This window comes from Poecilia reticulata, linkage group LG6 (genome assembly GCF_000633615.1).
Source record: "Poecilia reticulata strain Guanapo linkage group LG6, Guppy_female_1.0+MT, whole genome shotgun sequence".
Lineage (NCBI taxonomy): Eukaryota > Metazoa > Chordata > Actinopteri > Cyprinodontiformes > Poeciliidae > Poecilia > Poecilia reticulata.
Window position 1 is genome coordinate 26,562,091 of NC_024336.1, and position 25,126 is coordinate 26,587,216.

The window sequence follows — 25,126 nt, forward strand, 5'->3', positions numbered from 1 at the left end:
CTTTTACTCTGGCATTTAGCAAATAAAAGAAATTCTGGTAATCTTGACTGGCCAAAGACAGGGAACATGTCTGATTTATTCCCAAACAGTGAGGAAAAGAATTAACATCTCTCCATAGATACTCTTTACTGATATCTTGCTTTAATGAAAAAGTTATTAGCACTTAGCAAAGACGCCAAAATTACCTAAGTGTTGCATATAATTTTTCTTTTGGAAGTTGCAACCCAAACATTTTTCAAGTCCTACAATGTAAAGACTGAGCTGGTCTATGTGCTTACAACTGGAGTCAATTAAGAGAGAGTGAACACATATGTCTGCTGGATATGTCAATATGGCAGGAAGACTTATAAATAGATGAATAAATGTAGAAAATTAACTCACCATATCAAACTCTCCTTCCTCACCGGCTTCAAAACAGTCTGTGTCAAACTGCTTTCGAGAAAAAGTCTTGAAAACAGTCTGTCACAGCAGTTTTACTTCCTCTTGCTAACATTTATGGGAAATGCCACAGGAATTAGTCATTTAAGTAGTATAATTCCAACTAAGAAAATAAGAGAAACACTTCTAGTTAATTTGTCCACTCACACACGCGTGGACAGGTGGACGGAGCCTGGTGCTGCAAGGTTGGAGACCTTGTCCTGTTAGGCGACAGGGCCTGGATAATCCCTGTGCTAAACGGACGGCGGAGTCAGGCGACTACAGGCGCTTAAATTCCATAACAAAAGTATGTTTTTATCTTTTTTAATCTTTTTTTTTTTCAAAATTTCTTTCTCTTTCTTACTGTTTATTCAATGTCACTTGGTGTTTTAATTTTTCTTTAATTATGTAAAGCACCTTGAAATGCCTTGCTGCTGAAATGTGCTACACACATAAAAATTGATTGATTGATTGATTGATTGATTGATTGATTGATTGATTGATTGATTGATTGATTGATTGATTGATTGATTGATTGATTGATTGATTGATTGATTGATTGATTGAAATGAAAGATCAAGCTGTTCAAGAAGTTTTTTTCTTTTAATATATTTCATACCCTCCAATTGTTCACATTACAGTGGCAACCTTCAATGCAATTTTGGGGGATTTTATGTGATTATGCCAACACAAACTATGACATAAAGTAGAAAGAAAATGATGCTATCATCATCAAACTGAAATTTTGTCTAAAAGTGTGAGTTGACAAATTAACCAAAAGTAATTACTTTTAGTGTACAGTATTCTAGGATATGTAAGTTTAGCTTTTTGTTGTTTTTTTGTTTCAGCCTCTGGTAAGCTTCCTGTTTTATTTTGTTAAGCCGTTTCCTTTTTATGTTTTTATGTTTAGGTTGTCCTGGAGTTGTGCTTGTCAGTATTCAGTGTCTTTGTATGATCCTTGCTAACTATTTTTTCTGTATCTTGATCATTGGCTAGTGCTAATTATTGCTTTGACACACATTTTCAGTTCATGCTGGTGTTTATTTTCAAGGTTCTCCGCTCAGCTCTGATTTTAATCTACCGGGTCTGCTCGGATCCATCGCTTCAATGAAAGGATGATACTGTTTGAGAACATGCCTCTGAGGAAATTAAATCCTGCAAGTCCCAGTCTCATAAGTTCAAGTATTAAAAGAAGCATTAAATCTAGCTAAAACATTATGAAATATGCAACATTCTCACTCAGTTCCTGCATTTTCACACACTGCGTCTGCGTCGGCTTCCCAACCATCTTGTTTGGGTGTGAAAAGAAAAAAGCAAAGCAACATGAACGGGTGGTCCTCCGTGCCTTGTTATTAAAGATGATTTTACAATTAGCTTCTGAAACCTCGGAGGGCAGTGCTCACCAAAGCAGACCCACATCCCACAGAGGAGAAGCGACATGAGGCTGGCGAAAAAAAACGCACAGCGGTGGGATAAATAAGCGGTTATATTTCTGCAGCCAGCCACACCCAACACACGAGTATCACATAATTACACCCGCACAGGACTGTGTAAACCACTTGAAGGTTGACAGAGAGGGGCCACTGCTGCTAAATTTGACAAGAGTGGAAGTTCAGGGTGGGGAGGAGTCTGGGATGTGCAACGATGCACTGTGAGGGAGCATTTCCTCATCTTCATGTCAGAGAGGAACAAATTCTGAGTAGCGTGGTTACTTAAAAAGGGTCACCACGGATTGTCCTGCTTTAATTAAACCACTAAACTAAGCATCCTGCCTCCTGTATGAGGATTGTGTCTAAATAAAGGCTTACTCGTTGCATTTTTATTTTATTTTTTACAGCTTACACACATGCACACATTTCTTCTTGACTGTTCTAGAGCAGATGTTGCATGCTCCCAGTGGTAGGTAATATTTGTGAGAATGTTGATATGAAAATGTTCGGCTTGGCACAAGTTAATTTGTTCCTGTTTAGTTCTAGGAAATTCCCCCGTGGACATTATTTGTTAATCAAATTAAACAAATAAAGCATCTAGTTCTTACAAAGCAAAAGGAGTAGCAAGAAAACTCATGTTGTGTTTCCACAACATACACCACAAGGTGCATGTTGTGGAAACACTTTAACATTGGCTGCCCTTTGGTAAATAATTACAATGGCTGAACATACATTATTAACACATCATACTTTTTGTTGATTATGTGATACATTTCTGAGAACCCTGTACTACATTTAATGCACTCATGGGCCACACAAATAATGTTAGTTTTATTAAAAATGTCAATTTTTAATAAAATTGTATGTGAATTAAACCTACAATATTGTAAAGAAACCAATTTTGTAGAAAAGTGATGCTTCTATCAGATCTAAAACATGAAAAAGCTCTTGAATATTTGCCTGATTAAAAAGAAAGGTGTTTAATTTCCTAACATTAATTAACACACTATCTGACTGCATCTAGATCTATCTCAAAAATCAGTCATGTTTGACTGTGACTGACGTTGGGTTGGGCTGGTTCCCCTCTCACAATACAATACAGACTCCAGTCTTCATCCAGTCTCACATCTTTGTGCCAACTTACCCTGCAGGTTGAGAACAGCTGGTGCAGACTTTACCTGACAGCAAATCTGGGGTAAAATAAGGCAACAACAACAACAAAAAAGATATAATGTATCCACTTCTTATGAAGAAAACATGTTGTTTGTTGGTGTTACAGTATGAAATTAAAATGAAGGCAAAACAATGATAAACATAAATATTTTGCTGTACCAAATATTTTCCAGTTTAAGATTTTTTTAAAACCTTATTTGAATGCCTGTGCATCATTGAAAAGTAATTTCTAAAATATTTAGCAGAGTCGATCCATCAACCAATTTGCGCCATTCTCTACTAAATCATTACGCTAAATGGCCCTTGCACCACAGATTTGACATCCTTGGTCTATAACATAAAACCCCAATGAATAAATTGAGATTTGTGGTTGTAAAATAACAAAATGTGTACAAATAATTGCAGGGGCATCAAAACTTTTCCAAGACACTGCAGTTTGCTCATGCCAAAGGCCGGGCCGGCATTTTGTACAACAGACCCTTTCTTAAGTAATTGTCCAAACACTGAAGTAAACAACTTCTTGGTAGCTTCACTTGGGAGGTCCAACTCCAAGCAGAAAGTGATATTTATCAAACATTTCCTTCTTTTTAAAATCCAAATTGATTAATTTCCCAGTTCGCTTCCACGTGCTGCCAACGTGCATCTGAATGCGAGGCTATTGGTCCGTGGGGTGGAGACCCTCCCCCTTGCGGAGCTCCCAGTGGGCCGGGCGGGGAGATGCAGCAGTGAGCGGTCAGCGGGTGAGGGAGGGCAGCTGCACTCTGTCGAGTCAGCTACTTGGGTAGCTGGGGAAGGGACGGCCAGGAGCTCGGACCGAAGCACAGAAACAACCCTGAGCGGGACACTTTAACTCCGACAAAATCTCAAAATGCGCCGAATAACGGGGAAAGGAGGAGGGGACAGTTTAATTGAGATGAGCCCGACTGAATCTCTCAGCGGTAAGTACAAAAGAGCCAGAACCAGACTCGCTTCTTAAACAGCGGATACTTAAAGTGATGTTTGAAATGGAACAGCTGAACGTCTTGAACTGCGTCAGTTCTTTAGATCTGAACTCATGTAGACAAAGAAAGAGACTCGATATGATATAAAATTACTGTTAAATAGGGGAGATTTAAAGTTGTAGTATTATTATTTTACTTTTAAAAAAATCTTGTACACAAATTGTATGATTTTTATCTTATTTATGAGTACAAAATGAATCCTGTTTTACAGGATTCTTTATCATTTCAACATTTTTTTGCTAAATTTGGAAGTCAGATTATCGCAAGTAAAGCTAAAAACTTTCCCCACCCTGGTTGTCTCGCTTTAAGCGCCTTGGGCAGCTCATGGTTTTGCCTTCCTCTCTTGCAGGCAGCAGAGTGATTTACATGGAGCCAGGCTTTAGCAGCTGGCCTGTCTAGTGGAAACACACAGTCACCTCCAGACAGGCACTTTGTACACCAGCAGCAAAACACAATATCCCTTTCTGTTCCCAACTGAATGTAGTTTTTAAACAAGCTGGTCATGTTGGGTTTTCTTTTTTTCGCCATTTATGGCTAAAAACAATGCGTTGTGCTGAATGAAAGATGAGTCACTCTCTAGCAAGGAATCTCTGGTGCTCAAGATACCTTGCAAAAGTATGCAGATCCAATTGAACTTTTATTGTGTTTTTATGTGCTTTTCTAAGGGATGGATTAACACAAAGTAGTGCATAATGCTGAAATAGAGAAGCACTCCAACAAATCTGTGTAATAGTAGGAAAATAGCAGTGCCCACATCACCCTGAATACATCATCTGAGCAAAAAGACTTAATATTTTTAAAAAAAATTCTGTCTCAGTTTAAGTGTTGCAAAGAATTGGTATATATTTCAACATCTAGATGTGCAAAGCTGGTAAAGAAAATAATCCAAAAGGCTTTTTGTATTAGCTTAGTAGACTAATTAGAGTTTTGCCTAGAGTTTTAAAATGTTAAAAATGTGTGGTTTCTTCACAGTTGGGAGATAAACCTCTCACTTATCTCCCAACTGTTGGGAGATAAGTGTTGATGGGTCGATGTTAAGAAAACGGTGAAAACTATTTTGCAAAGATTAACTATCTAGTTCCAGTTAATTAAATCAGAACTATACTCATGATGTTTGTGGAGACATTGTGCATGTTTTGGACAAAGATGACCATCCTGTGTTTGGTCATTCAGAATACTGAGCAGCCGTGCTGCTTGTCTTGATGCCAGCAGACACACAGGACATCTGAAACTTTCAGTTCATGACAGATAACCACACCCTTCATGCTTCGTAAAATCTGTCCAGCCCAAAACGCTGAAACTAAAGAAACTGAAACTACAGAATTAGTACTTGCAAAGAAAATGCAGAAATTACTTTGAGTAACTTCGAAAAGTTCTGTCTTTTTTTTTCTTTTTGTTTTTTTTTTGCCTGTGCTGTTTGCTGACGGCAGCCTGCTTTGTTTTTGTTACATCTGAATTGCAGACTGACTTGTAAGTGGTTTGATTCACTTCGTTATGTCTCTCCTTTTGATTTTCTTTGGCTACAAACGGAGAGACAGCAGCAGTGTTGAAGTATTTCCACAGTGATCAGCTGCTCCTTTCTGAACAAAGCTTTAACTGTGGAGGCTTCCTGATGGGGAGGACTGCTGGCATGGCTGACTGGCTGAGATCGCATCACATGCAGCGTCCAACTGTGAAAAAATATGCTCTGCTGTTTGAGAGTTGTTCTCCTGCGCTGTGAATGAAATGCATCCTAGTCAAGGATGTGATGATGTCTGTTTAAGATAAAAACAGGAAGCTGTGGCATGTATCTTGCATTGTGTTTAGGATTGTGCTGCTTAAATCCTCATGCTAGGTAGATTAGGTATCTGTGACATTCCCTGGTATGCAAAGAAGCAACTATGTGGACTTTACTAACACTGCGCTTTCTTTTTGCACAATCGTTACATGGATTTAAAAGCTTCAGTTTTTCATTAAATGAGTAGCTTTTAAACAATGAGCATGAATGCTACAGAAAAAGATGTTATGTTCGTACTAATGCTTCCACTTCTGGCTTTTGACAGTTCATTAGGTTTGTAAAATCTTTCCAAGTTGCTTGTTCCTGACTGCAGACGTAGGCTGAAACCAAAACCCTCCTTCACACTCCAACAGATCTGTGTAAGTCATTGCATTGTATTGTGTCAGAACATTAAAGTAAAAAAAACAACAACATCTAATTGGCTTTATTTTAAACATAAAAGTAATAACTACACCATCTTCTTAATAAAATAACATTTTGATCAATACAGATAAAATGCTTTTTAATTGTATTAGTACTTTTAAAGTGTATAGATAACTTGACTAAAATATTATTTAGTTTCTAGGAAAAGTGTGAAAAAGTAATCACTTCCTGAACCTAATTGGTTTTTCCACATTTGACTGGCAGTGGGTTTTTTTTACGTCACTGTGGTGGAGTTTTATCCCACTCTTCTTTCTAGAGCATTTTGATTCATCCACATTTGAGCAGGTAATGTCAGAGCTTCGCAATTGGACATCAGAGACTCTCATGGACTTTAACTAGGCCTCTCAAAAAGGGTAATTGTTTAAGTGGTAGTCCTGTTGGTGTGCTTTGGATCGTCGTCTTTCTTTTTATTGCAGGTGCATTTGAGCTTGAGATCTCAAGCTGATGGATGTACATTAAAGCTGCATAATGTTTTCAGTGTCAGGATGTCTAATGTTTATGTTGCAAAGGAGTGTTTGTTTGGAGCGTAATAATCCCAGATTAATAGATTGAAAACGTTATGAATTTGCCTTTTTCGTGCTGGTGTAAGATCTACCCAGTTGGACCGAGTCCCACAGCAGCAGATGCTCATACAGGCACAAGTGGAATTGGCCAAAATGCTAAAGGTCACAGAGTGATTATTGTTTCTATTTCTTGTTCGGTGACTTTGAAAGGCCCCTTCAAAGTTCTGTTTCCTTTAAAAATGTCCTTTCCAAACTGATTGACTTTGTTTGTCTGTTTTAATCGGGGCTGTTGTAATGATGTGTGGCTGTTTGAGATCTTTTGAATCTTGTCAGAAAGTTTGCATGTAGGCCATTTATAGATTCTGAGCTTATGATTGTGGTAAAACCTGGGTGTGGCTAATGAATTCACGCTTTCCAAACAGTTGTGATTAATTGCAGTTAATTCATTTGAGGAAGGGAATTTATTTTAATTTTTTTTAAACACAGGGACGAGTTGGATTGAGTCTTTTAACGACTGGAATCATGATTTGAATTTTTTTGCTTGTTTTCACTCATGTTATCTTTGTCCGTGATTACAATGTGTTTATTGATTCTTGGATAAATGTAGTGTAGTAGTGAGCTGAACAGGTTAGCTGCTGCTCGCAGCTTCTCAGAGTCTCACCATAATACTTCTCCTCTAATTTTCACCATGATTTTTGAGGCTTTAAATTGGGTCCAAAGATACGGCACGTTGTCTTGGAAAATAAAACTTTGGTTTATTTACTTGGAAGAATGAGCTAATAACGAAGGTTTCAGTGAAGAAGTTTCTCTTCTTTTGCCAACCGAAACTCCTTTGAACCGGGTTTGATTTAGGGACAGAGGTGGGAGAATCAGAGAGAAACTCCCTACAGGAGAGAGAGATGAGTGAAAGGCACCGTGTACGTGACTGAAGAGATGGATAAGAAGAATTGTATGTTTTAAGTTCCACTTCTCTCTCTTGCTTTTCTTTTCTCACGCTGGTCTCTGATACTTACTCTGATTTTCTAAATAAAATATCTAAAGACATATGCACATTTCTCTGATTGATTCAGTGTATCACTCTATCCCAAAACGAAAAAGATTTTTCCTAAACAACGCATTGGAGCCAGCTGACTGGCGGTGCTCAGCAAAAATGCAAGGAAGTGGGAGTGTTGCATTACTCTCACTCTTGCACTTTTTAGGATCTTAAACCCAATATTATGTCAGTTTCTACATTTTTTAATCTGTTTTTAACCTTGATTAACTTAAAAAATGAAACACAACTGTTTCCGTTTTTCTCTTAGGTCAATGCTACATAATTTTATACCAAATATGCCTTTACAATCCTATTTAAACTTGTATTGCATTCATGCAAAGTAGAAAATGTTGCATGCTTTTGTCCTGGTGCCATGCAGTGGGTTAAGACTGAAACAACCAGTAATTTGAGGCTTCATAATAAAATCAGTTTGTTTTGCATTAACTAGGCCAGGTGCTGCTAACCATAACTTTGTACATGACATAGACAAAAGCTTTGAATCCTTTTTTTTCACTGTAATTTGATACTTTTATATGTTGAGTCAAGACTAAATATAACATCAGAAACCAATAATTATGACTTTTGTTTCTGCAGAACAGAGGCTCAAACCTTTCTGCTTTATTTTTTCTGGCTCCTGTCTTTGTCGCTCTTCTGTCTGCCCCTCTCATTTGTTTGCATAAATCCTTTCGCAGAATCTGCCCCGCATAGTCGGACTGTCATTTGGAGGAGAGGCTAAAAGGGGAACGCAGTTGGAGTTGGAGTAATTACCCAGTTTCATCACATGAGCTGTTCCTATTTTTAACCGCGTTCAGGGGGATTTACCAGACGTCTCATTCTTGTTTCCTGAAGTCACTCCTGTAGTCGCTGAATCACGCCGGCATGCCTGCACTTCTCCTTTCAGGGTGATCCAGTTGAGCCACCCTGTGCTCCCTGAGGGAGCGCTGCCACAACATACTACACAAATGCAGACCACAGCGCTGACTGCTTATCATGCTGTCCTCTTCACCTCAGGCAGCTGTTCACGTGGTTGAAACCCTGCCGTCACCGGCTGACTGTGGTAACCCAGCCTCATATTGTTTTGGTTTGATTTTGTCTTGCAGACGAGGGGAACGGCTACCACCAACACGCCTCGTCCAGCACAGGATCCCTCCAGCAGGGGCAGCCAGAGGTAAACACCGACTCTCTGCTGCTGAGCTGAATGACTCGTTCATTTCTGCTGACAGCCTTTTAGGGGGATTTTTTTTTTCACTACAAGCTTATAATATTAAACTCTCAAACATTTTCATTTTAACAGTCCTTTGAAAAAATATTTAAACCCAAGGGCTCTGCGATTTATGGCTTATTTATAAAGTCTCGCAGTTAATCTTTTTATTTTTCTCACTTTCGTTTCTAAAACAAAATTACAAATGACAGAAAATCTTTTAAAAAATTGGCTTTCATTTCAATCATCCCTTTTGCCAACACTATGATGAAGCAATTATAAGAATATAGTCATAATATTAGCAGCTTGCATATTAAATTTGTTATTTTTTTGCGTTGGACTTCTCATAAAATTACTACTTTATTCTGGTAATATCAAGACTTTTTTCTCTTTATTACAATTTTACTGTCATATGACTTTATTCTTACATTACTACAACTGTGTTTTTTTTAACATTATGATCTTATTTTTGCCTAAAAATAAAAAACTTAGCCTGATCCTTATATTTTGTGGTAGAGTAGACCTGAATTCAGAGTCCAAATAAATAGAAGTTGTAAAAAATAAAAAGCTTATCAGACAAGATGCTGAAATCACTTTGACCGATGGAAACCAAAAGAGGGAATTAGTGAAAAAAAAAATATTATTGATTACAACCACAAATGTTGGTAGATTTTAATGTCAAAGTGTAAGTTCAAAGGATCAAATTCTTTTGCTTGAGGGTTTTAAAGTTGGTGCATTTGAAATCTGCTGCTTTCTTCTTGTGTGATTGCTGTAAAAATTTGTTGTAAACATTTTTAGCATTCCTTCCTTCCTTTTCAATATTTTGTGTGCTCACCGCCTACCCCAAATGTTTGACTTTGTTTGCTAAAGTAACACTTTGTAGCATCAGCTTTGCATAAGTTCGTTCTCATTACCAAAAACAGGATTGGGCGAAGCTCTAATGCTGCTGTTTTTTTCCCTCTTTTGCGCGATACAATAGTTTCCTTTAACGCCTGATGTGTGTGTAGAGACGTGCGAGTCTCTCAACACCAGCCTGGCCTCCTTGGCTCCGTCCGACTGCAGTGACAATACATGGGTCAGGAGTCTCACCTTAGAGCAAATCAGTTCTTTCACTGGGGTAAGACACCAGTCAGGCATGCAAACTCGAATTTTCAGTGAGTTTTTGGGCATCTTCTTACATCAACCCTGAGCTTTTTGCTTAACCTGTAGGATAGTTGAATGCTTCGCAGCTCTGGTGTGTTGGATTTATTGACGTCTGTAAAATTTGTTGCTGCAGCTGTAGTGGTTTGAGAATGATTTTTTTATTTTTTTTATTTCCCCCTTCATGTTACAAGGCGCCCTCTCACTGTCTGCTCGGTTCCTCCACAGCTTCGGAGAAAACAGGCGCTATTCCTGAAGTATCGTTCCAGGGTATGGCATGGTAAAACAGGCTCTGTGTCTGCCTGCGTGTTTGCTGGTCTGTCTCTTGCTACAGGCATTAGCTGCACGAAAAATACAGCTAGGCGGAAGAATACTTTATTGATCCAGAGAGGGAAATCATATTGCTCTGACATCAAGGGAAGTCAATAATTTTTTTCTTGGTGGAGAGCAGAGTCTGGCTTGTAGCAAGCATTTTGTTTCCGAGAGCAATGAAAACATCCACTAATGGTACCATCAGCTCAGTGAGAATGGAAAATTGCTTTTGTATAGTTTTTTTTTTTTTCTCACCTGTAATAGTTTTTGCTTCACTGCGGAGAAAGCAACACCCTGATGGTGTTGGAGCTTAATTAAAAGGCACAGTTTTGTAGATGCACATGTAGATCATTACATGTGTGTGCATGTCCACGTGTGTGTGTGTGTGTGTGTGTGTGTGTGTGTGTGCGCGCTTGTGTGTGTGAGTACATTGTACAGTACAAGGTATAATCTAGGCCCTGCCCTGTGCTCATGACAGGAGGAAAATGTAGCTAAACATATACTGCTCCGCTGGCTTATTTTAAGTAGCTTAAATGTGGTTTTGTTTAAGAAGCATGTTCGCATCTTAATGAACAGTGTCTTTTTTTAACTTAAAGGCTTTTCTAGGCTCCCTTCAACTGAAGACAACTATTTATCCAAGCTTTTAATCTATGCTGTGTTTTAAATAAGCTTCTGTATCTTGTCATCTTTTCTCTACTAATTTTTATCTAGTCTGTCATATTTTGTGGGTGTTTTTTATGTTTAGATAACATTTTAGGACGCAATATAGTAAAGCATCTCACATAGCCACATTTACCTGCATACCTGAAACCTAAAGTAATTGATAAAGACAGTTCTTGTTATAATTGATTATAAATTAGCATTTTTTTTATGGTAATATTACATATGTAAGATTATAAAAGTGCACTTTATAGAGTCCTGTCATTTGGGAGTGGTGAGTAAATGTATAGCAATCTGGTTAAGTTTCACTGAGCAGAGGTGGCCCCCAGCAGATGTCCTGATTCCATATGGCTGATGTGTAATTATAGTAAATTAGAGAGTTTCTACAGTAGATTTCCAGTTAAAGAAAGCCCCCACCCTGCTGCCATGGTCAGCCTGGTCCAAAATGCTCCAGGGGGAAATGACATGTGGTTGTAATGTATGTGCAATTTGGAGCTGGAAAGCTCTGCAAAGGTTGAGGCCTTGGGTGTTCGCTAGCTAGACATGGGCTGGTTGCTACATGGGCTGGTTCTGAAAGTGCAACCAAACATTTCTGGTCACACTAGTTCTTGCAGCGCTTCCCCGTTCCCACCTGTTTCTGTACTCTGCTACATGTAAACCAGCCTATATGGGGTTGATGTTCATGTTTTTGTCCATATCTCCCAGCTCTAGCTAGCCGTAAACTCCCCTGATTCAGTTGGAGGACAGAGAGGAACGCTACGAAGCTTGAAGACACAATCTTAACTTTGAAATTATGTTTGCTGCTGAAGGGTGTACGTCACAAAATGAAATGCAACACGAGGAAATATTGAACCATCAATCAGGAAGTTAAAGTTTGGACACCAGTGGTTGTTTTTAAAGACTCTGAGCATACCACCAAAGTCATTACAAAGTGGCTTCAAGTCAATATTTTTGGAGTGTTTAATCACAGAGCATAGGTATTAATTTCATGGAAAGTCTGTGGGAAGAAATGAAAAGGTGTGTCTCTGTACAGAGGCCTGCAAATCTGACCCAGTTTTCCCAGGGAATTATGGGAATGGACCAAAGTTCCAGTAAACTGTTGTGAGAAGCTAGAATGCTTCTAAATTTGAAGGAAATGATAAAAGAAACCTATTAGGAAAAGTAACTAACATCAAACAGGAAATGTTTGATTTGAAAGTGAACTAACAAGGTTTTGTATCTTTTAGCTGTATGTTATGAAGTGAGGCCACTGCACAGGCCTAAGAAAACAAACAACAATATAATAGTTAATGTCTGTATTGGCATATGACTGAAAATAAATGGAAAAAGCATGGATCCCATTCATAGTCCAGCACTACGTACCCCCACCCTCCACTTAACCCTTTCCCGATGCAGAGCTCTCATTTGATTAGCTAGCTGGCAGCTGCACTTCGACATCTCTCCCTGCCCCACCTCCTGCTCTCTTCGCTCAGCCGTCCCGGGAAGACGGCTGGTCGGCTCTGATCGGGACGGAGATCAGTGCAGCCAGACAGAGACAGGCAGTGCTTCCAGGGCCGGGCTCTTTTCCCCTGGGAAGAAGCAGTTTTTCTCTGTGAGGCAGGCATCCTGTTACGTTTTTCTTTTTTCTTTTTTTTTTTTTTCTCACTGATGCTTTACAAGCAGAAAACAAGAAGGCCATGGAGGTAAAGTGCTCTCCCTTTTCCTCCCTTCTTTCCTTCAGCATCAGCCCAGTAGATTGAACAGACTCACATCAGCATTAAAGTAGAGAGAGCCAGGACTGAGTGGGTTGTGGTAGCTGTGGTTGTGCCAGATGGGTTCTGTGTGCTGCATGCACTCGTGTAGGTAGCTGCAGCAGTGGGGTTGAGGAAGAAACGATGTGTGCAGCTATTTTTAGCTTTCTGGACAGCTGAAAAAGCACAGACGGCAAGACCTGTCCTCCCTTGCAGTGTTACGGTTCAGTCAATATTTTTTGTTCCCCGGGCTGTTAGCCTCTGCAGGGCTAGCGCTGGCTTATGCTCACTGTTTAAAATTACCAATATGAGTCAAAATCAAAGCTAGTATTTAAAAATAAAAGGGTAAACCGATGGAGTTTTGTGGTCCATCAGATATTAGCTCTAAAACAAAGCTTTTACATTTTTCCCCCTGACTTCCTCCAATTTATCAATTTCTGCAAAACAGTTTGAATTAAAGCGAGCAAAGCAGGAAGTAACCATCTTAGAATCCCTCCGTCAGCATGCCGTTTGTGTTTGCTGTGAAATTGAATTTAATCATTTATCTCCTATGGTGCATTCATCCAAAGGCCTGAGACTGCAACTCTACCTATGTTCTTTTGTAAAGTGTCTGCGTTTCTGCGTTATCTCATTGTAGGTTGGAAAACAGAAACTCAGCAAAGACTCTGTGTTCTTCCGAGATGGGATAAGGAGAATAGATTTCGTCCTCTCGTACGTCGACGATAAAGACTGTGAAAAAAAACAGGTAAGATCTATGTTAAAGTTGGGTTATCTGCATTTTTTTTCATTGTTTTTCTTCACATAGCACCAGAGCAATATTGAAGGATAAGCTTTCCACAAAGATGATGTTGTTTCCTGCTTTTGGAAAGAATCGCTCCGTGCAGGATATCCTTGAAGTTGTGTGCCAGCGACCGAGCCTAAACACCACAGAGCCGTTGGCTGTTTTTGTCATCTTGCTGTGACAGTTGTAAGGTCATTTTGGCGTGTTTTTTACAGCCATTTTGGCCACACGGCCCCCCAGACTGTGCAGTAGTTTTATCACTATCACTCCGGAGCGCTGAAAGAGTCTGTCTGTTTCCTAGGGAGCCGTTAGCCTTCACAGCAGTGTGTCACCAGCTCACACTTTGCCCACACTCTCAGTCAGTGAGTCAACGGTGTGACTGCTCGCCGTGACAGGAACTGGATCGTTTTCTCCACAGGGTGAGGAAGGGCCAACAGGAGGCCACTTCCTGTGGATTAGCCAGAATTGTTGTATAATATGGCACTAAATCTTGTCCCTAACAAGAAGGTTTCATTTCCTTTTTAGGCCGATGTATTCTCAAAAGCGAAAGGCCATATGGCAGCTTTCACTTACTTTTAAATCCCATTTCTGCTGCCATGACTTACTTTTAACTCTACTGGATGAGCAGTTTGTGTTCATGAAACACTTGCTTTGTTTTTTTCTACCGGTTTTGTATCCTTGGACTCCATGGTCGTCTTGTTCTTTCACACGATGAACAGTGTGCTGGCAGAAATACATATTTCACATAAATTAAATAAATAATCTTGCGTTGTTGAGTTTCTTGAGAAGATTTTAAATTAAAAGTATCTGGCCTTTTTGTCGTGATTACATGTTATTATTGTTTCTAATTTTTGCCTGTGTTTTTCATAACATTCGGATTCCTGTTTCTGTTTTGTCTGCTCAAGGAGAGAAGGAGAATTTATGAAGCCAACCTGAAAAATGCCGGCCTGGAGTTGGAAACAGAAGATAAGTCGGTAAGACGCCCTTCCTGTGGACAGAATTAGTCGTAACTGGGGCACTGTTGATGTTTCTTTTTCATATTATTGCATAACTGCATGATTTCATACAGAGTAAAACTTTCAATTTAGCTTCCATCATCAGCCTCCATCATATTACTAAACAAGTGGAGTAGCATCACATCCAGTAAAATAGAATATGTGCCCAGATTAATGATGTTTCTTTGCTAAAATGTTTAGTGGTCTGTTGTAATACTCTAACCTTAAGTTGTCAGGTTTATATAAGCTGTAAACAGGAAATCATCACAATTAACAGAACCTCTTAAGACTGTGTGATTAAAAGAAGTGAACTTTTCAATCATCTAATTTGGTGAACACTGGTGTTTTTTAGTGTGATTTTAGATTTTCTTTTATATATCTTTTTTTTCCAGGATGGACAAAAAGTCCAACCTACATATTAAGTTAAGTTTATTTGTACAGCACATTTCAGCAACATGGCACCTCAAAGTGCTTTTTCACCATAAAGAATAAAACACTAACAAATTATAAAACAAGCAATAAACATTACATTTTGTCCAATGCCATCATCACATCATGAATCAAATATACATCAAATATATTGATCAGTATTCCAGTTGCTAGGAATCAGAGGCAACTCTATGAATCCATGATTTAAAGGAACTCGGCGTTTCAACATTTTTGCAGTTTTCTGGAAGTTTGTTCCAGATTTGTGGTGGATAAACACCGAATGCTGTTTCTCCATTCTGTGTTTAGAAAAGAAAACAAACTGCAGATGAACTCATTTAAAGTTATTTTATGCGTTTAACGGGATTGCCAATAAGTGTGCACTTATTATTATCTGTATTTTTGTATGTTCATGATCAGGAGTCTGAGGATGGTAAGACGTACTTTGTGAAGATCCACGCGCCGTGGGAGGTGCTGGCCACCTATGCAGATGTGCTGAAGATCAAGGTTCCTTTCAGAAATAGCGACATGCCGGACGACCAGGAAATGCCCATGAACTGGCTCTCCACTCCTTTTCGACTGCCCAAGAACATCATGAATCCCGAGCCGGACTATTTCACCGCTCCTTTTAGCAAGAGCAAGGCTGACTTCTTCTTTATCAACAACCAACGCACGGTCTTCCCTCCATCCACTCGCAACAGGATAGTAAGCAAGGCCGGCCTTATCTTGTTTGTGACCTTCAGTCTTTTATTGTTTAAAACTTTTATCAGCTGCATTCCAGCAACATTTTGAAGGTTTTTCTTGTTGCAGTTTGTTTGATGAAAAAACAAGCTTTTATTTTGCCTAACACAGCAGTCATATTCTCCCCGTCCCTCCAGGTCTACTATATCCTGTCCCGCTGTTTGTACGTCAGTGAGGATTGTGGAGACAAAAAGGGAATCAAGCGGTTGTTGAACAACGGCTCCTACACTTCTGCCTTCCCTCTTCATGATGTGAGTTTTTTTAACCTGAAGTACTTTCTTAAAGTAAAAACGACAACAAAAAAGGACGTATTTGGATTTCCAAATGAACTCTTTAATAAAACAAAAACTAAATGATAAACCGTTTTCTTTATGTCTGCAGTCCAGATACTGGATAAGATCCAAAGATGTCAACTGTGAAAGCGAAAGATACGACCTCTACAAACACTGGGCGAGATTCTTCTGCTTTTTCAAGGAGCAACCCATTAACCGCATCAGGTAAAACCCTTACAGTGCCGTCAGCTGCCAAGCAGGTGTCAGAAATGAAAGCATAACTGATTCTCCTTTTATTCTCTGTTAAAGGAAATACTACGGCGAGAAGATTGGCATTTATTTCGCTTGGCTTGGTTTCTACACTGAGATGCTGCTGTTTGCTGCAGTGGTTGGAGCGATTTGTTTCCTTTACGGGTTCCTCACCTACGATGACAACGAGTGGAGGTGAGCTCCACGGAGAACATCGTCCCGGTTGCTGGTGGTTCAGATTGCTACTGTATTCATTTGGATGTTTTCTCTCATGTTTTCCTTAATAGTAAAGAAATCTGCAGCAATGAAATTGGAGGGAAAATTGTCATGTGTCCCCTTTGCGACAAGAAGTGCAGTTACTGGAAACTCAACACGACATGCAACTCCTCGTGGGTGAGAATTGTTGACTCATCTGCTACCCGCAAAGAATAATTATGGCTAATCACAAGACAAATCAGTTTGTTGTTTATTAATTATGTTATAAACCTGTTTTTCTTGCAGCAATCACACCTGTTTGACAATGTGGCAACTGTGTTTTTTGCCATTTTCATGGGCATTTGGGGTATGTAAACAAATCTGTGCTCATCATTTTCAAATTTTAAACGCAGTGTGCCACCTAGTGGATAAGCTGTTGTTAGCTTCTTGTTTTTCTTTCAGTCTCTTTGTCGTGTAGAGAATAAGACATTCTGTAGCAAGTGACTCTAAGCTGAAACTCTAAACTCTGTGATCAGAGAAACGATCCTGACCTGATTTCCGTGGCTGTGATGCGCCGTTTGCCCCTGCAGTGACGCTGTTCCTGGAGTTCTGGAAGAGGCGCCAGGCCCGTCTGGAGTACGAGTGGGATCTGGTGGACTTTGAGGAGGAGCAGCAGCAGCTGCAGCTCCGACCAGAATATGAGACCAGATGTACAAAGAGCAAGGAGAACCCCATCACTAAGGTGTTTGAGCACTAATGAAACGCTGATCTACTGTGCCTCCCAGTGACAATGTTATCGTTTGATCAGTTTGTCCTCCACAAGATCTACTGGCTGGTTTGATGGTCACATCATCTGCTGCACTTGTGTTCATGTGGACTTCCAGGTGTTTTCAACATTCACAAAAAAAAAAGTCTGGAGTTTGATTTAAATGTCTCTGATCTGGTTAAAATGTGGGAAAAATCCCCTGTCTATTAATCTATTCATACATGAAACCACCATACTGTTTATTTACATCATTCATTTACAGTTTTAAAAGGAACATGTCACATGTTGATATAAACATTTTTAATGAAAGGAGAGGCAGAAAAAAGTGTTGTATAGTTTGTCCCTTCATTCAAAAGTTATACCATTGGCAACAAAGCATCACTCAATCATACATATACAAAACAGTCAATGTGTATAGATATATAGAAAATAATAACAAAGAAAAAATTAATGAATCTGTCCATCATTTCATTTCTTTATTCATCAAATCGGGGCTTAAAGAGGCCGAAAGTTTGAGTCTGGAAGTATTTTTGCTCTAGTTTCTAGTGCAAATATTTTGAAATAAGACAAAACTAAACTTTTCTTAAGTGAACAATTCATTAATATAGATTTTTTTTAAAAGCCCTAGTTCCACTGGCAGATTATTTCACTTATGACAAGACATTTTTCCTATTTTGTTAGATCTAAAAAAGTGTTTTTGCAGTGTAAAATGTTGACAGAACTGTGCATGAACCCTGAATATAAAGTATGAATACTATTTGCACAAAATGAATAGAAGAGATAAGATTGCCATCTTTCATTACTGCATCTTCAGGAACAAGAGGGGATTCTTGACAAAACTGCTACATATCTAGCAGGGAAGTTTTTTCTGTGCTGGGCTTCTGTGATCCTTTGGGTAAGAGTGTCGCATCCCTTAGGACTTCCTGTTTGGTGAGGAAGAGGTGGAGCGTTGAGAAATGACAACTATTCCTGGAAAGACTCCAAGGCCCGAGTCTCCTTATTCCATCTTCAGTATCTAGCCTAATGAGTTTCCTGAACACAAATGCTGAAAAAGAAACTTCAAAAGATAAATACACCAAAAATAGTTCTGATTGAGTAACGCGTCTCTGCCTCAGATGTGAACCTGTAGCGGCTCAAGGAGCTTGGCCTTTCAGAGTTTTCTTTTCAGGACCTAACCAACATGCCTGACCACAATGCTTTGCTTGCTTCTGATTTAGGAACTGGAGCCTTACTTACCCATAACAAGCAAGTGTGCACGCACATGTTTGTCTGGAGCTACCGTCCTGTTGTGGGTGAGCATTTCATCTTCTGATCAGATTTAAAACACTATTTTCATCTGCCGTCCTCCTCTTATCTACCTCAGCTGTCTTTCACTTCGTGCTGCTTCTCCAGGACGGCTATGTGTAAAACAAAAAGGAAGCTTTGAAATGCACTTTGTCAATCGTCTGGTAATGCCTTCCTAGAAGAAACTGAACAACATTTTGGTATTTTTATGGTTGCAACAGTTTAAGCTGAATAGTTTCAAGCATGCTGATAAAAACATTTCTGACTCTCATTTCCTCATTTTTCTAAACTGGTATGACTAAACAAATAGACTCGGTTGGACCTGTTAAGCCATGGGAGGCACTCTATTTTTCATGCCTTTACTTTAATGCCAGACATACCTTTTCTTATTAAATAACTTTAATGAGGCAACAAGGGAAATATCCCAGAAGCTCCTTTTTGCAAAGCATACCTGCCCTGACAAAACAAAGGCATGAGATTCTTTACAGTTTATGCCTGTAGGGCCAGAACCAAACTTTATTTTTCTGATCAGTGAGTGCATCATCAGGGCTAGTTGTTCTACCAAGTCTGGATAATGTAATTTAGAAGACAAGATTCAAAATGTATAATTTTGGGCACCTGTGAGGTGTTCAAAACTCAAAGGAAAACTGATCTAAAAAGGGAAGTATTTTGACGCAACAGGTCGAGACATGTCTGTGGTTCATTCAGGCTGCAGTAAGAGCAAGATTTTTAGGAATGCTGAATGGAGCACAGCAAACATCTTGTTTTCTACCTCTGTTATGAAACAAACTGGATCTGGAGCACCAATTCGGTTTAGGTAATGCTAGCCGTGCTGATTGTCAACATAGGATGAGAAAGACAAAGAATGTCAGCGTCATAATTGTTTTTTTTTTTTTTATTACTATTTAAAATAGTGAATATTTTCTCTCACATGCAGTTCTTGAGTTTGCTCCTAAAATAAGTAATAATTTACCTCATGTGGTAGAAAGACAATTAAATATATGATGCTGGTATAAAACTGAATTGGTTAAAGCATAAATCAGTAGGTTGGGAAATCTGTGTGTGTGTGTGTGTGTGTGTGTGTGTGTGTGTGTGTGTGTGTGTGTGTGTGTGTGTGTGTAGTATGTTGCATTCTTCTCCTTCCTAACGTCTGTGTTGTTGATTAAACCCAACACTCCTCCTTGCGTAGGTTTGTGTTTGCACTTCAGTGTCTCATTGTGATGTTTCCACCGTTTGTGTTCGGTTCGGTCTTTCATTTTGTCGCTGTGTTTTCTGTCCTGAAGATCTCATTGATCATTGCCTGCATCATTGGGGTCATAGCGTACCGCCTGGCGGTGTACGCGGCCTTCGCTAGCATCATGAAGGACAGCCCCACCAATCAGCTGGAGGTGGTCGGCCCCTACATCACTCCCCAGCTGGCCACCTCCGTCACAGCCTCTTGCATCAACTTTGTCATCATCATGATCCTCAACCTCATGTATGAGAAAGTGGCTGTTTGGATTACTGACATGGGTGAGGGCCAGAGCTCCATAACTTATTCAACCTTCATGGCATAAAAATCTCTGTAAATCCGACATTTTGGTTTCCACACAGAAATCCCGAAGACCCACCTGGAGTATGAGAACAAGTTGACGGTGAAGATGTTCCTCTTCCAGTTTGTCAACTACTACTCCTCGTGTTTCTACGTGGCGTTTTTTAAGGGGAAGTTTGTGGGCTACCCTGGGAAATACGCGTACATGTTTGGGGGCAGCCTGAGAAACGAGGAGGTAACGTTTACACTGCATTTACCTTCAGTCTGTGTCTTTATCCAAGTCTGTTTACCTCCCATAGTTTCTCTTGGTCAATCTGCGTGTGTTTGCAGTGCGACCCTGGCGGCTGTCTGATTGAGTTAACGACACAGCTGGTAATAGTGATGACTGGGAAACAGGTGTGGGGCAACATTCAGGAAGCTCTGCTGCCGTGAGTACAGAAACATGACGCTGTCGCTGCTCATACTGAGTAAATACAATGTGATGATCAGTCTTTACAAGACAAACTTGTAGCATAACCAAACAATTTAACACATTATTTTAGTAATCAAGTATCCTGATGATTAATCGATTAAAAACCTTGGCATATTCTGCAGGTTTTTCATTTATCACTTTATTCTTTTTGCACAATATTAGAAACACATTACAAGATGCAAGTAAACAAATAATAACAGCTTTCCTTTAATGTGCACTTGATCATCAACATGTGAAAAGCTCAACTTAGTGTGGGGCTGATCTGTTGATTAAACTGTTTAATAATTGGACAGCAAAAAGTGCTTAATAGGAGATTTTTTTATTTTTACAGAACTTAAACCAGGTAAAGTTAAAACTACACCACTGGAGGAGTTCTGGGTACAACATATTTTCTGCCAAAGGACAGTTTTTTCTATCTTAAATGCAAAATGTCATATATATATATAGGATTTTTGGCTTAGTTGCTGCTCTGAGGGTGTCATTCTTTCATCAAATAGCCTTATTTTGAGTCTATATACTCTAGTTAACAATTAATTATCACTAAATCAGTTAACCATTATTTCCATAATTGATTACCACAACTATTCTGATTGTTTCAGTCCTGATGTGTATTATTGTTTCTCAGTTTAAGTGTCTCCCTTAATCTTGTCAGAAGTTTTCTGAAGGCTCTCTGCCGCCCTCTTGTGTTCGTTTTTAGCTGGGTGATGAACTGGTGGGGCAGCAGGAAGGCGCGGAGCCATCCAGAGAGCCTGTACAGTCGCTGGGAGCAGGACCATGACCTGCAGAGCTTCGGTCAGCTGGGGCTCTTCTACGAGTACCTGGAAATGGGTAGGAATCCATCCAACACTCACAGATTCACAGTTTGGGACACAACAGGACAGTGTTGCTGTAGATTTATATATTTAAAAAATAGTGGTAGTGACGGTCTCTAATTATACTCTTGGTTTAAAAGGAAAAGATTTTAAGAAGGAAAATTAGCACATAAGGGGACTTATTATGGCAAATTCACATTTTGAACAATTTCATTCGTTTTTGTTTCAACTGCTTCTAAAAACAAGTCAAGCGCTTAAAAAAAAAACACCCAGCTGTTGTTTGGCAAAAAGATTTTTGATGTCTGGAAAATGAGCTCTATGAAAAACCTCCCGATTAAGTCACAACCAACAAGCACTGTGCTGTTACCTAGCAACCCGAGCAAAGCTCCAGGAGGTTTGGTGAGCTGTACAATGGCTGCTGGAAAAGACAAGTGTTTTCTTTCTGACTTGCCACTTAGAAACCACTTGCTGCATCCTCGTTGGTTGTGCAGGAGGCGTTACTAATGCTTTTCAAAGATATACAGTTGTATAATTGCACATCTGTTTGCAACCATTTTATCTGCAAGTGTAAACATTGAGTTTGTGGGGAATAACCAGCAGCAACTTGGTTAGATTTAAAGTGACAAGAGGCCTTAAAACAGCTCATTCTGAAAGGAACTCAAAATAAGCAGAACTGAGACCAAGAATGATTTTGTGTAAAAATGTGATGAAAGTGTCTCGTAAAGCCCATAGATCTATCCTAACCTTTCCAATCATAGAAACATAATTTAAATACATGGATCCTCTAGATGGTGCTGTTTCATTGTTCTGCCTCTCCTCTCTCTCTCTTTCACAGTGATCCAGTTCGGCTTCATCACGCTCTTTGTGGCTTCCTTCCCCTTGGCGCCGCTCTTGGCTCTTTTCAACAACATAATTGAAATCCGAGTGGACGCCTGGAAGCTCACCACTCAGTTCAGACGTCCTGTGGCAGCCAAAGCCCACAGCATCGGGGCCTGGGAGGAAATTCTCAACGGGATGGCCGTACTGTCTGTCGTTACAAATGTGAGCGCGTAGCAGAATCTGCTGTCAAACCCTTTGGGTTGATTTTTCACTAAACCAACTAATGCAAAATGTTTTCCTGCTTCCAGGCGTTCATCGTGGCCTTCACCTCTGACATGATGCCTCGGCTGGTGTACATGTACGCCTACCAGCCGCAGGGACAGATGAATATGAAAGGCTACATAAACAACAGCCTGTCCGTGTTTAACGTCTCCGAGTTTGAAAACTCCAGCAGGCCTGAGGAGGCCGAGAACCCGATGTGGCTCAACATCACCACCTGCAGGTAAGAAGCAAACAAACTCCAGATGGAGAACAGAGCTTGTTCTCTCCTTCTGTGTTAATCAGGCAGGATCAAATAATCTGGCATTGGCATCCTTTAGCTGTCCTTTAAGTCAGGGGTGTTCAGAGTTTGTGGTCCGGAAGCCATTTGTGGCTCCTGGACTAATGCTTTTTTTTTTTATGTGGCCTCCAACTGCAGTTCAACAATGATCCAAAATTCAGGGTGAAACTATTATTGACATAATTTTTTGACAATGGAAAAAAAACACATAATATTTATCTTTTTACAACCAAAGTCTCAAAATAAATACAACCACATCTATCCTGATACTTTTACTGAAAAGCCGACTTTGTTGCAGCCGAATCGGCTTTTATTTCACTGCTTTTATTAAACGTTTTGAAAGAATATATTTGTTCAACTGAGTCTAAAATAATTAAAATTAGATGCCGCTTTGTTTCAACACAGCAAATGTGCATTTTTAAGTTTTAAATCTACAGTGAATAAGATCGCTTTCCTACACAAACAAAATGGGCTACTTAATTTGCTTGATTTTAGTTTTTAGTTGTTTTTTTGTCCACCCTTCTTTATGTTGTCAGTAATGGACAGTTGTCAACCCAATTTCAGTATTTTTTTTTTATTGTTTTTCAATCTCTTTAGATGTTTTCTTTGCTTGATGCCAGTGATTTGACCGATCTTGAACAGACTTTAAAGTCTGGAAAATTTTCCACAACCACAATGTGTTTAAGTTCTTTAATAAATGAGACGCTGCTCATTGCATCAGCTGGGCTTTAGGAGCTCATTGCCAGCTGGTAGACAGTCGTTCATGCAGTAATTATCAAATAAGGCTTTAAAACATCTGTGTGTAATAAATTTACATTGTATGTTTCACTTGGTTAAGTGATTGAAAATAAAACAAAGTTTTCTATAATACTCTAATCTATTGGATGAGTCTGTACACAAGGCTACCTGTGATAGAAAATAACAGCACACACACCCCTATACACACATTCTCTACTCTGAAACACGGGGGTTGTAGCATCATGCTGTGGGACGCCAACTTGATCAAATTCAGTATATAAGTAGTGATGATGTTATGTGTGCATCTAATTTAACAATAAAGCTGGTTTTCAATCGGTGTCATATTGTGTGCTAACATTGCTACTGAACAGCGCAGTTTCAATCTTGTTTTTGAATTTCAATCAAAGCATTAAAGTCAATCAGGATGAAGTTCTAATGTCTGATTTTCATACGTTTTTCTTTGCAGGTATCGTGATTATCGCTACCCCCCCGGCCACGAGAAGCAGTACTTCCACACGATGCAGTTTTGGCATATTTTAGCTGCCAAGCTAGCTTTCATCATTATTATGGAGGTAAAGAAAACAAGCCTCACTTTCTCCACCGTTCAGTTTGAGACGTTTTAAATTAGCAGGCATCCAAACATTTTCTGTCCAGCTTCAGTAAATATCTATACATGGATGAATAAACTGAACATTAGTTAAGAAATCTGATCACTTAGAATCTAAAAAACCCTTTTTAATCTGGATATGACGAAGGAACCATATCTTCTGTTCTTTATTGCTCAATTTGGTGACTTTTGTTATTCTGGTTAGGCTTTTAGATATTTTCCTCTAATCTGTCCTTTTTTTATTTTCTGCGTTGTTTCCTTGTCTCCTTTCTTTGCTTGTTTCCAAGCTATCTTTTCCTCTGCAATAAATTTCTAGTTAATGTTTCCATCTTTTATTTTAAAATGTCAGTAAAGAACCGAGAATTTTGCAAGAATCTGGGATTTTCATATGAAATTTATTTAAGAATATACTGTATGTTATCACTAGGGATTTCTTTGTTCAAGGACAGCAAATCAAAGTCTGCAAACTATGCAATCAGTTTTTTTTTTCTTCAGAAATGCTCCTTCTTTAATGCTGCATCTAGAAAATGTAAGTAGTTCTGTGCATGTGCATAAAGCACCGTAGTTTTAATAAGTTTCTTCTTCTTCTTCCTCCACAGCATGTTGTTTTCCTGGTTAAATATTTTGTGGCCTGGCTGATTCCGGACGTTCCCTCTGACGTGAGGGCTCGGGTAAAGAGGGAGCGCTTCCTCGTCCAGGAGTATCTTCACAACTATGAAGTCAATAATCTGAAAATACAGCTCAGCCAACAAGACGGCAAGGAGTGCACCTGTACGCCGATGATCTACCCGACGTTACCCAAACATGAGGTGCTGTCGGAGGTCCTCTAGCACAGGGAGCGGCTGGTCAGTCTGTCTGCTCACCTGCTGACTGTGGATCCACCGGCTTTAAAGACCAAAACTCTGTGCATGCTGACGATTTGACACGCTTGAATTTAGACATCGCTCTCTTCTTGTGAAGTTAAGATTTCCAAACTTTACTGTGTTTCAAACAAATTAAGCCGCACTGTGTCTTTAAGAGGCGGCTCACTATTGTTTTAATGTAAGGCTATTTAAAGTGCCACCAAAGAGTCGCCTTAA

General features: G+C 39.4%; 1 protein-coding gene across 5 annotated transcripts; it reads left to right on the plus strand.

The window, feature by feature from the left end:
• The first annotated feature begins 3,743 nt into the window (after window positions 1-3,743).
• On the plus strand, window positions 3,744-25,126 carry ano5a (anoctamin 5a). 5 transcript variants are annotated; one of them, XM_008412051.2, is made up of 22 exons: window positions 3,744-3,958; window positions 8,858-8,925; window positions 9,938-10,075; window positions 10,327-10,368; window positions 13,438-13,545; window positions 14,487-14,555; window positions 15,423-15,707; window positions 15,881-15,994; window positions 16,125-16,240; window positions 16,325-16,459; window positions 16,552-16,657; window positions 16,766-16,826; window positions 17,050-17,201; window positions 18,040-18,120; window positions 19,793-20,021; window positions 20,103-20,275; window positions 20,371-20,468; window positions 21,210-21,340; window positions 22,160-22,365; window positions 22,452-22,645; window positions 23,907-24,012; window positions 24,647-25,126. In XM_008412051.2, exons 1-22 carry the CDS (start codon window positions 3,889-3,891, stop codon window positions 24,875-24,877), a joined length of 2,913 nt encoding a protein of 970 aa, XP_008410273.1. In that variant the 5' UTR covers window positions 3,744-3,888; the 3' UTR covers window positions 24,878-25,126. The 5 variants fall into 5 exon arrangements, with proteins under 5 accessions (XP_008410273.1, XP_008410274.1, XP_008410276.1 ...); XM_008412052.2 differs by lacking the exon at window positions 18,040-18,120 and adding an exon at window positions 18,443-18,517; XM_008412054.1 differs by lacking the exons at window positions 9,938-10,075; window positions 10,327-10,368.